The sequence below is a fragment of the Vespula vulgaris genome, chromosome 9 (genome assembly GCF_905475345.1).
Source record: "Vespula vulgaris chromosome 9, iyVesVulg1.1, whole genome shotgun sequence".
NCBI lineage: Eukaryota > Metazoa > Arthropoda > Insecta > Hymenoptera > Vespidae > Vespula > Vespula vulgaris.
The window spans coordinates 7,555,001-7,567,500 of NC_066594.1; the positions used below are offsets into that span (position 1 = coordinate 7,555,001).

General features: G+C 35.5%; 1 protein-coding gene across 11 annotated transcripts in view; it reads left to right on the plus strand.

The window, feature by feature from the left end:
• The window catches only part of LOC127066243 (acetylcholine receptor subunit alpha-type acr-16), a 262,034-nt gene that overhangs the window by 174,811 nt on the left and 74,723 nt on the right, over window positions 1–12,500 (plus strand). For 9 of the 11 annotated variants that reach the window (XM_050999730.1, XM_050999731.1, XM_050999735.1 and 6 more), the window contains one exon: window positions 11,285–11,371. The exons of the other annotated variants lie outside the window; for them this stretch is intronic. In XM_050999730.1, the coding sequence (XP_050855687.1) occupies window positions 11,285–11,371 (87 nt within the window). The remainder of the gene's footprint in view (window positions 1–11,284; window positions 11,372–12,500) is intronic. 11 annotated transcript variants of the gene reach the window in all.

Below are 12,500 nucleotides of genomic sequence, written 5' to 3' on the forward strand. Positions count from 1 at the left end.
CGAAACCGAGCGAGTAAGATAAGATAAAGGATCAAGAAGGATTTATCGATCGAAAAAGTTTCCTAATGTTACTTTTATACGAATTAAAAATACTCATTAGATTTATAGAATGTGATGTTGAAAATGTATTTACTCGAGATTCGATCGTTCGATTTTATTTCTAGTAGATCGATATTCAAGAAGATAAACTCTTTATATTTCTTTCTCTCTCTTTCTCTATACTTTCTCTTTGTACTGATATTATCTTGAAATTTCTTTCGAAAAGATTACAGTCCGAGATCTACCATAGCTTTTCTCTATTTTCTTTGACTTTTATTTTTTTCTTTCTCTTTTTTTGTTTTGTTTTGTTTCTTCATCCAATACGAAAGAAAACGAAAAATTGTTATTGCTATAACGAAACGATACGATCGAAAACGTTGTTGGAAAGGAAGGTTTTGAAGAAAATGGAATGTTCTTTCATTAATCTCGAACGTGTTCGTCGTACGGAGATAAAACTTTTCCGACAGAAAAATGCGAATTTGTTGGAAATATTCGAAAAGGAAGAACTCTCTCTCTCTCTCTCTTTCTCTCTCACAAAAAAAATTACGAACTTTACCTTTCTCTCATTTGTTCGAACGTTCTTTACGATGGTCAATTAAGCTGACAGCGATTTAAATAAACGTCGAATTCGTTCTTATTAGCCACAACATCGAATGGTCTCTTATCTAGGTAAGTGGATTGATAACCGTTCAAGTTTGCTTAGTTAGTAAAAGAAAAGTTAAGCCATCTCTCTCTTTCTCTTTCTCTCTCCCTCAAGGAGATTTCGTTGAAATCAAATTCTACTTCTTACAGGACGAACGTTTTCTCCTGGTTGAAGAACGAAACTGCTGAAGGATCTCGCTCGATGTGCAATCCCATATATTCTCATTTTCAATGACTGACCCTCGTCTCTTTCTCGTTCTTCACTGATTCTTCTTCTTCTTCTTCTTCTTCTTCGTCTTCGTCTTCGTCTTCGTCTTTAACCTTTAATGATACCCTTTCGTCGAAAAGCTTTTGATAACTAACTTCCACTCGAATCCATTCTGACTTGTCTATATATATATATATATATTACACATACATACACATACACACACATATATATATATATAAAACTCTTTCTATCTTACTATCTGACAAACTTGACTTTTCTAATTATGATAGATTTATTGCGAATTACGTGAAACGTTTTTTCGTTTCGAGATTTTCGTCTACCTAGTTCGTTCTGATAAAACTGATAAATTCCTTAGGCAATTTCAACAAAATCTCGTTACGTTCGTTCAATTTATCGTTATTACATCGCGACAAGAAATTTTTCCAATGTTATCCTTAACATTAGCTTTATAATGATATAAAGATTTATTTTATTCGAATGGATACCGTTGTATATACATATATAATACAGATATAATACGTCTACTTTATTTTCATGAAATTTCTTCGCACAAACTTCGATAAAACGAAACGCCGTCGTCGTTGTGCACGATGTACGTACGTACGTTTATCGGTATACTCCTAATACAATAAAATCAAAGATTATTCCTCTCTCGATCGAGTAGGTCTCGTCGAGTTACCGACTATCGGATCAAGAACGAACGAGTGCCGGTGACGTTTGTTCGAATCCTCTTGGCTTATCCGATCCTGTATATTTCTATTCTATACATATATATTCTCGAATTATTATTTATGATTATTGAAAAGTATAGCTTGGACTCGGTGAAACATAAATCTTTAGCGATACGTATCTAATATATATATATATATACATATATTTTATTATTAATTCTTTTATCAAATCGTTAAACGCTCGTATAAATTCAATCGCTTTTTTCTTATCGTTATATTAAATAGATAAATAAATTGAAAGATCGAAATATCTATTTAGGTATTCTCTCTCTTCCTTCTATAAGTAAGTAACTGGATATATCTTTTTTCAAAGGAATATAATTTTTCATATCGAATTATATCATATAATTATATATGCCGATAAATGATAAATTAATTATAGGTTTAAACAGGCACGACATACATATATCCTCGAGCGCTTACGAGATTTCGCGAATTATATTATAAACATTGACAATATTCGTCGAAATAAAGAGAGTAAACAGGTTCGGCAGTTCGAATTTTATCGTACTCCATATTAATCTCGTTATCGTAATAATACTCTGACAAAAATATCGGATTATCCGAATAAATTTGCATGATTTCGTAAAGAAACCATTCGAAATTAAACATCAATTCGAATTTATCATTTTAAAATCGTAGATAAAACAATAGATATTTAAACGATCGTTGGATAGGTAAGTACTACAAAACAATTATTTTAAATCTGTCTATCGCGAATACGATATAAAGTCTAATAGGAATACGAAAACTATAAGCTTGTAGAAAAATTGGATGGCTGTCAAGGACACCGGTGCATTTGGCGTTACCGTATTGGACGTAGTTTAAACGGAACTTAATATCGACCCTTTTACCGACTTTACGATATTCTCTTATCTATCTACCTATTCCTTTCATTTTTGTCGTTCTTGCGTAGCTTGCTATTTTTTTTTTTTTTTATTTTCTTTTATTTTTCGTTCACACTTTTTATACTCCCTCCCGAGTGACGTTCTCAAATATAAAACGTAAAGAGACATTATTATTCGTTGAAATGTGTCGGCGATTAAAAATAGTATTCCGTTTCGAAGAAAATTGTTTTAAATGACTCTCTCACTTTTTTTTCTCCTTCCTTCTTCTTCTCTCTCTCTCTCTTGTTTCTTCTTCTCAAATCTTTAGATAACAGAAAAGTAACGATAACGTTGAAGATTCTTTTTCTTTTTTGTACCTCCTTTTCGGATTATAATCATCAAAGTCGATGTTCTCGAGATAAGAAGAGAAGAAGTCTCGCTGAGTCCGCTCTTATTAAGAATTCTCTCGACGTATTTTTCTTCGGTTCTCTCTTTCCTTCCTTCCTTCCTTCCTTCTTTCCTTCTCTCTTTTCCACCAGTCTCTTCCTCTCTTTCTCGTGTCCCTCTTCTCCTTCTTTCTTTTTCCCGATTTTTTTCCTTTTTTCTCCTTGGAGAGTTTCTTTACACCAAGCCTCTTTCTACGCGAGGGAGAAACATCCGGTGCGAAAAAAGGCAAACAGTCCCAATGCCAAGAGCACGTTCCTCGTTCCGGAACTTGTTCTTCTTCCGTTCAAATTGCGCCCGGACCGATCGTGCGGCTAACATTCCGCGAGAAACCGACTGCTAAAGTATTGAAACTCCGTTCTCTCGCTTTTTCGACCCTTTTTCCACTTTTACCACGTACTCCAACATCTATATGTGTGTGTGTGTGTCTTCTATTCTCTCAACTCGACTCTTTTATTCGCCATAAGCGTGCCTCCTTCTCTTTCTCTCATTCTCTCTTTTTCTCTCTCTCTCTCTCTCTCTCTCTCTCTCTTATTGCCAGAGTCAAGACGAATCGAAAAGAAGATATAAATTTCACGTAATAATACTGAAAATGTACCGCAGTATTTCTCCTTCCTCTTTCGATAGAGATATCGTAATAAGTTTTGGTAATAATGGATCGAAATGAAAAGAACGAAAACGTGTGTGTTAGGAAGAAAAAAAAAATAGAAACGAAAATAAAAGAGGAAAGAAGAGAAGAAGCAGAAAAATGATAAAATAAGAAAACACAAATAATAATAAAAGGATAAAAAGAGAGATTATAAGAACGAACGGGTACGACTAGTGACGGGCATAATTGAAAAAATTCATTTATCGTCGTCCTCGTCGTTTTTAGTTTCTCAGTATATTTTCAATGTACTTTAGTTTCTTTGAATATTTCAACGATATAGACGTAAAAGTTGGACTTGGTCTCTTGGCGGGAAAATTGAAATATTCAAGGTTTGTACTCCATGAGAAATGAAGAAGAGGAAGAGGAAGAGAAAAAAGAGGAGCAGGAGGAAGGAGGAAGAGTTAACCAAGCAAAATAAATAAGTAGCTACTACATCGGACGGAAGAAGTCTAAAGCTTCATCCGCATTAGCTGCAATCGAGTGATTTTATCCTGATCTCGATTCCTCTCGCTCCTAGAACAGACCCGGGACGACCTTGTTAAGGATTCCAGTAACGTTCGTTCTTACCACTCGCGTTCTTTCATGAAATTCTACTCCTATTTCAACCTTCATAAAAAAAAGAAACTAACTTCTGCTTTCGACGATAGATATGTGCAACGTAACTGATCACCAATTGTATTCACTCGATCTTTTCATTTTGTTGTCATCGTAAAAATAATAATAAATTTCTTCCGAAGAAATCTAGATATTCCAATTTAATTGATTTGTAATTTATTATTGTTTGTTCAAAGTTTGTTTCGAGCATCGAACATTATTTTCGATCTCTCATTAGAAAGAAAAACAAATCGATGAACCAATTATCTTTACCGGCACAATGACAACGCTGGTTAGATAGGCCTCGTTTGCAAGAGAGAGAAAGAGAGAGAAGGTGTGAGAGTGAGTAAGAGAGAAAGAGAGAGAGAGAGGGAGAAACAGAGAATGAGTTTCCAAAGAAGTTTTTTCAAAAGAGCCGATCGAAAACCACAGTATCTGTTAGTAACAGTCGCTCCATTTTCCTAACAACGTTATTCTCTGCCCTTTCCAATTCTCCCCTTTGTCTTTCGTCCTTGACGTATTTACCATTGTTATGACTTCACGTCGTTAGTTCGTCCAACGTCGTTCGGTTAAGTACATCTCTCTCTTCTCTCTCCTATCTTTAAGATTTCACGAGTACGATCGCGATTACTTTTCAATATCTGCCATGCCTTTTAATCGTTTTAAAAATAAAAATCAATTTCTCTCGTATCTCCTTTGTCTTATTATATAGGGGTTTCACTTAATTCTTTCTTTTTCTTTCTTTCTTTCTTCCTTTCTTCTTTTTACCTTTCTTATTTTGTATTATCATTATCATTGTTATCAACTTTAAATATTTAACTTTGTCACCTTCGACGATTAATCATCACAGGATCGGTAAAAACGAGGTTGAGAGGGATATAACATCCCCTCTTTCGCGAAGCGATAAACTTTCTTCCATTTTCTAGTTCGATTCGTTCGACGCGCTTGAAGATCCTCTCCGTATTGGAGAACGCATGGGCACGGATCAACGACACTCTTCTCAAAACTTCTCTTCTACCTTACGACGTATTAGAGTTTCTCTACGTAAAAGAGAGATAGAGAGAGAGAGAGAGAGAGAGAGAGAAAGAGGATCGATATTTTCGGTCGCTAATAGCATCACCACGAGAACATTGCGATTAATCGGCCCCAATTAACTCGACTTTTGGTCTTTACGAAAACTTTACTCGCGATTTTGTGAGACCCTTAGAACCAGGATTAGCCTAGTTTGTAAAAAAAAAAAAAAGAAAAGACGTATCGAAAGAAGGATAAACTTTTTCGTTAATCATTAATTATCTCGGATAGAATCTTTGAAGTGTACTGCAATGGACGATTCAATCGACAAATGATTCGATGACGCAAGTTGCACTTTTCTTTTCTTCCTCGAGTTTATTTTATTTTATTTTTATTTTTCTCCAATTTTTCGTTTGACTTTTATTTCTCGTACGCGTACGGGGTCAAAAACGTCAACTTTAATTCTCTCGAAATAGGATTCTTTACAGTTTCCTCTTTTGCGATTACGAACGCCATAACGTCTAAATCGTAGCACGTGATACATCATCCTTATGACGTCTAAACGTCGCACGATATATATATATATAACACGTTATACGGCCTAAGTAGTATTTCTCTCAGCAACTTTTCTTCTTCCTTTTATTCTTTCTCTTTTCTTTTTTGTTCTTCTTTCTTTTTTATTACGACATAACGCAAACGAATCTATCAATTTACTTGTTATTTTTCTTTCCTTTTTCTTGATAACTCGACAGTTCAAGTCAAACTGCGTCCATCTTATATAAAATATAAACGCTTTAATTTAAAAAACGTATTATATTAGAAATTTAAACGTTTTAACAGTACGATCTATTCTACTTCTCTATCGAATTCTATCTTCTACGCGGTTTAAATTCGAAACATCCGTATCGAAAATATTGAAAAGTTTCGACGGAAATGGAAATAAAACGTTAAATGTTTCCCTCTAATCTTTCACTTGTCAAATCGTCCTGACATCTCGATAATTTAATCCTCGTCATATCCTGCGATACGGAGTAACTAATCTCTGGTATGTATTCACCTTGTTCACATATACATACATACATAGATAGCTTCCCTATCTCTTTCGCTTATTACGATCGGTATTTACGATTAAATCCCTCTAAGCTGTTTACATACTTCTCGACTTTTTTCATGCTCGCCGAAAACCTCTCCCGAAAGAAATAAAATCGTCTCGATCTCTTTCTACTTTGCACAGAAAAAAAGAGAGAAAAGCGAAGGAAAAAAGAATAAAAAAAAAAAGAAAACGTTAAAAAACAAATCTTTATTAACTGTCTTAACGTAGCCTGTCATAAACCGTTCCTCCAACTTTTCTCTCGATACATACGTATGCGGGATATACATATTTATGATAAAAATTAAAATACTGTGAAAGCTGACAGAGGGGTGATAAAGGAGGAAAAAAATAAAAAAAAAAAAGATAGAGAGAAAAAGATCAAAAAAAAAAAAGAAAAAAAAACGAAGCCTCTCTCTCTCTCTCATCTGGTTATGCAAGAAAAAGAGTAAAGAGCTTCTTGCTCGAGAGTCCATGAATGAAATCTCCATAATAACGCGTAAATTCCAAATGGGGAAAGTCGAGTGACAAGAAGAAGAAGATATTACGAATTTCATTAACCGAATAAATACGAAATAAATGCAACGGGTTATGTTGTCCATAAGATATCCGAGCTTACCAACCCTTACTCTCTCTCTCTCTCTCTCTCTCTCTCTCTCTGTCTCTCTGTCTCTGTCTCTCTCTCTCTCTCTCTCTCTCTCTCTTGTAAAGAGAAAAGAAGAAGAGGCAGTACGTGTATTTGATCGAACATTAGCATGACAAAGGGGATCGAGTTTGTGTATGTGTGTATTTCCGTTATATTCACCACCTACGTTCGCATCCTCCTACCCTTCCACTCCAAAGCTCTCCCAACCACTATCACCAGCACCTAACTCTGTCTCTCATCCCCCTCACTCACCCCCCTCTCTCCTTGACACACCTCGCTTACATCGTCTTTCACCTTGGCACGATTAATACGCTCGCGCGTTTCCGAGTGGCTCCTACGACTGTGATCCCATTGGCCACTTCCAAATGATCCATTAAACGAATTGATTTATTACTTCGCCGCTGTATCTGTTTCAGATATGCGAAATTACATGGAGTGCGAAGAAAGCATGATCTCTGGATTTTTCTTTTTCTTCTTGCTTTTTCTTTGAATTTTCATTTCATACTTTATCGTTCTTTCACGTATTTGATTATCGTCATTTTACGTATTTGATGAGTAAATACGTAGTTAGAAGCGATGATAATGATATTTGTTATTTCATATTTATACTATATATTTTAAATAAAAAATTTATATATATATATACATAAATCTTTAATATGAAATTTAATTTCGCGTAATCATCACGCGTTATCATATCGCATTTACTATATTCTGATTTACAGTTTATAGGCATATGGTATCTGGTTTATAAGCAAGATTTACGATACGACGTACACACTATTGCTTGACTAAAGAGAGAGTGAGATTGATCGTACAGGCAATTGAGATTAAGCGATCCTTCGTCAAAGGTACAACGGGTCCATTGAGATTTGTATGTCTATCTCTCTCTCTCTACCTCCCTATCTATCTCTATCTCTCTCTCTCTCTCTCTCTCTATCTCTCTCTCTCTCTCTCTCTCTCTCTCTCTCCCTCTCTCTTACTCTCTTCATCTTTTTCTTTTTTAATGGGTTTATACATTCGCGAGATATCAAAACGTGGGTTTACATTTGATAACGTTACAGAATATCACATTTCCATGTAAAATTTCGTTTGAAAAATTTCGTAGATATGTACATACGTACACATACTTTTATTTAAATATACATATATATATATATCTTTACCAATGGATCCTGTCTCTATATACATTGTTATCAAAGATATCCTCGTTGAATATATTTCACACACGAGTCGACGGCTTTATTGTAATCCTTTGTATCAGTTGGTTCATTAACTTAATTGCCTCGTTAATATTAGCTTCTGCATTCGTGTTCAATCGTACATAGGTTTAAAATCGTTCGTATGTAAACTTCTGGAGTGTTCATATCCTCTCTCTCTCTCTCTCTCTCTCTCTCTCTCTCTCTCTTTCTCTTTTGATGCGATGAAAAAAATTTAGTTATCGACAATGAAAAGTTAACGCGAATGATGTAATAAGTTTTCAATTTGTTTCTTTCTTTTTGTTTTTTATCTTCTTGTTTCCTTCTTTTTCTCCCCCTTCCCTCTTACTCCTCGTCTCGTCGAGCAAGTGGAGAGAGAGAGAGAGAGAGAGAGAGAGAGAGAGAGAGAAGGGAGGAACGAGAACAACATAAAAAACGAAATTTTAAATATAAATTGCGCATCGTTGGTTTTCATTTCTCGACGTATGTATGTACCAACCGTCTTCCGTTCCATTTATTAATTTTGTAAAATTCTCATTCTCGGCCGAATGGAAAATTTGCCATGCAGCGGAAAAAAGAAAAGAAAAGATAAAAAAAAAAAAAAGCAAAAAACGAAAAAAAAAGAGAAGGGTTGCGACGCGAACGATTCGTTCGTTTCCATTAAAAAAAAAAAAAAAAAAAAAAAAGTAGTCGAGCAGGATAGAGTGACAGAGTTCAAAATACGATGGGAAAAAGTTCGTGACGGAAATACACAATCGCGTTGAGTGTACACGCTCAAAGAAAAGGACGCGTGTACAGAAAAGGTGACATTACGTTCTTCTGTCGGATTCGTTCGATTCTCTAGAAAATTTTAAAAGGAACAAAAAAAAAAAAAAAAGAAAATTTTGTCAAAAATATGACGTTCGACGAAGGACGAATTTCCATTCTCGATGAGAAAGTTGAAACAAACTCGTGAAAGGATATGATGGAGATAGATAAAGAGAGAGAGAAAGAGAGAGAGAGAGAGAGAAAAGAGAAGGGTTGATTTTAAATTGTCCCTGTCGCGTCCGCGCTCCTGAATAAAATTAAATTAGCTCGTGTATATCAACGCAGAAATGCGCGGTGGTCGGACATTTGTAAAATGGCCGGTACCTAAATTGCCGGCGTACACGGAAAATTTCATTTTGTACTTTTGGTTAATTCAATGCGGACGAGACGCGGGGGCGTGGCGTGGCAAAATGGGACAGGGCGAAGGACAGGAGAAAGGGAAACATGAAGGAACAATAATTGCCATAGAATTATTATAATAAAAATGAAATTATAAAATTCAACAAATGATTAATAGGAATGAATCGTCCTATCGTCGTTCATAATCCTCATCATCGTCGTCATCGTCATCATTATCATAATCACGGGATCATTTTGTTTTTGTTAGAAAACGATGAAAAGCGTAGTCGAACAAAGAAAGTCGTGAATTCATTCTTAAAAAGTTTTTATAGGGAAAATTTTATCGTTTCTGGGTTTTATGTTATGCAGGGAAACGTTTGAAAATTAATTGTAAAAAAATTAATTGCTCCGTTATACCTCTCGTATATCTTAACCGTCGTAAAACAATAGGTAAGTGGTACCTCAGCTGTCCGGTAAAACCCTCGATCTTATTTGGCGGTTTGCCACCCCCGAGGCGGATGCAGGTTGTCGTGGTTTCCCTAACCAAAGAAGATCCCCGTAGAAATGCGACCTCGTACTCTTATCCGGTCGAACGATCGTTCTAGTATTGCACAAAGCCGTAGCCTTAAGCGCATTAAAGCTTAAGGTTTGTTCGAAGATGTGAACACAGCCATTTGATATCGATCGATCGAGGGATATCGATCGATATCGGTCGATGATTCGCTCGGTCGGTCGATCACTTGATTTATTAACGTCCAATAAAAATGTTTTTTCAGCGATTAAAACACCGAAATGGATGATCGAGCTATCAAATATAAACGAACGATAACGAATCATTTTCAAGCTTCGTCAAAGGATTATAACGTACGATCTATGAAAAAATCAAAATGTTCCAATGAAAATCCCTCTGTTCGTTCGTATTCGTTGAAAATTTACCAACGAAACGAAACGAACTACGAAAACATTTTCACCCTGCTCTCCCTACCCTTACAAATCCCGTGCAAATTCTTTCATTATTCGCTTGAAAGTACCGCTTTATTTCGCGATGTAATCATTTTTTCACTCCCCATGACGTCAGGATCGTTAGCCAGGCTATACTTTCTTGTTAAATTATTCGGAAGGTAACGATAAATTTTCTTGGTAATCGTAATTTCGTGGGAACATTTTCTTTCTCTCTCTCTCTCTCTCGCTCTCTTCCTCTAGGGAATGATCACGTTTCTCTTTCAAAAACTATGAGAAAAACGAAGTGCGATCTTTCGAACGAATTTCCGGTACTCGTAGCACGCTTTTAACGATAGTACTTCTAGAACTCTTATCAAGTGACTCCTTATGAATCCCGAAGCACCAGTTGGAATGAAATTTTCACGCTGGAGATTTCTTGGACGAAGTCGACTAGAGTTGTTGGATGGGGTCGTAGGATTTTTCTTCTTCCTTCTCTCTCTCTCTCTCTTTTTTGTTCCTATTTTCTATTTTTTTTTTTAATTTTTTTTTTTCTACGAGCAAAGAAGAAAGTCGTTCCGAAGGACTTTAACTACTTCTCCAAAAGGAGACGTTCGTTATTAATGACAGTAAGGCGTCTTGTATTAACGCAACGTAATCCGACACGCCAACGTTCTTAAACTTCTTCGACTTAATCATCCATCTTTCGTTAATAGAACGACACGATGAAAAATCATCTTCGATCGTTCGATTATTATTCACTCGTAGAAATTGTCTTACATACGAATAGGAAGATCAACGAGGATCGTGTAAGTTCAGGCGTATCTTGAAATGAATTCTTTTCAGGGAAAATTATTCCTTCGGAGTGGAGGTGACTTTGATATAACGATAGATCAATGGAGCCGAAGCTATGGATTTGAAATAAAAAAGGAAACGAGAAAAGGAAATTAGTAAAAAAAAAAAAAGAGAAACATAGAAAGAGCAAAAACAAAAAAAAAATAATTAAAAAAAAATAAATAAATAAATAAAAAGAAAAACAAAGAAAAGGTAATCTTTACACATGTAAGTACTTTTGTTTTCAACCTGTCTATGCAGGAGTGACCATTCTGCTGTCGCTGACAGTTTTCCTGAACCTCGTGGCAGAAAGCATGCCGACGACCTCGGACGCTGTCCCTTTAATAGGTATCTATAATAATCATCAAATTCATCATGGTCATCGTTTTTACGCATCCTGGCAAGCGTGTTTATTTAATCAAGTGTTTTGTTATAAATATATATATGTCTGTACATATTAACGTATCTACATATATACATATATCGTATTCGTATATACCTGTTGCCTGGCCCAAATTACAATCCAAGTTATCCAACTCCAATTTTAATTACTCGTCGAGAATATTTCAATGGGACGAAGATAGGCTTGCAAAAATTAATTTGAGAGCGAAACAACAACAAGATAGAAAAAGAAGAAAAGGGGAGAAAAAAGAAAAGAAAAGAAAGAAAGAAAAAGAACGAAAAAAGAAAGAAACGAAAAAAGAAAAAAGAAAAGAGCGATCGTGCAGAGAAATTGTCGGGAGTAATATTGTAACTTTTATACGTTACGAATAAATCGATCGATAGTCGGACGTGATGGTTACTATAACTATCTGTACTTATCTCTACGTACATGGAGGACTCGTGAAAAAGGGGGAGGGAGATGAGGATGGGTGGAAAAAAAAGGCCATTGGGTAATCCGAACTCTAACAACCCGTTTTCTTCCGTTTTTCCCAACGATTGCTCTAACCATTAAGCTGTTTTTTTTTTTCTTTTTCTTGAATTGACCTCTCACTTTTTGGTCAACCTCAAAACGAATGTCTAGTTACATATATAAAACTTGAAGTGTCCCACTCACGTACAGGGTATATCTCAACTTATCGTAAAATCACGACGATGGAAAAGAGGAAATCGTTAAAGCGATCGATTAATCGTCGCTTTCACTCGTCGTTTCACCTTTAGAAGGACTCCGATGAAAATGAAAATCGTAAGATCGAGAGACTCGGATTATCCTTAAACCTCGTTGCCTTCTACGGCGAGGCAATCGAGCGTGTTAAATTCTCGTAAGAGGAACCGAGGAGCTCGAAAACGAGTGGAATCGATTTGACGACGTCTACGAGAAAGAGATAGATAGATAGATTGATAGATAGATAGTTAGAGACGGAGACAACGAGAAAGAGAAAGAGAAAGAGAGATGAAACGAATCAAAAAAAAAAAAAAATAAAAAAATAAAAAAATAAAAGAAAAAATACTTCATCAGAATAATTTCCAACGTTAG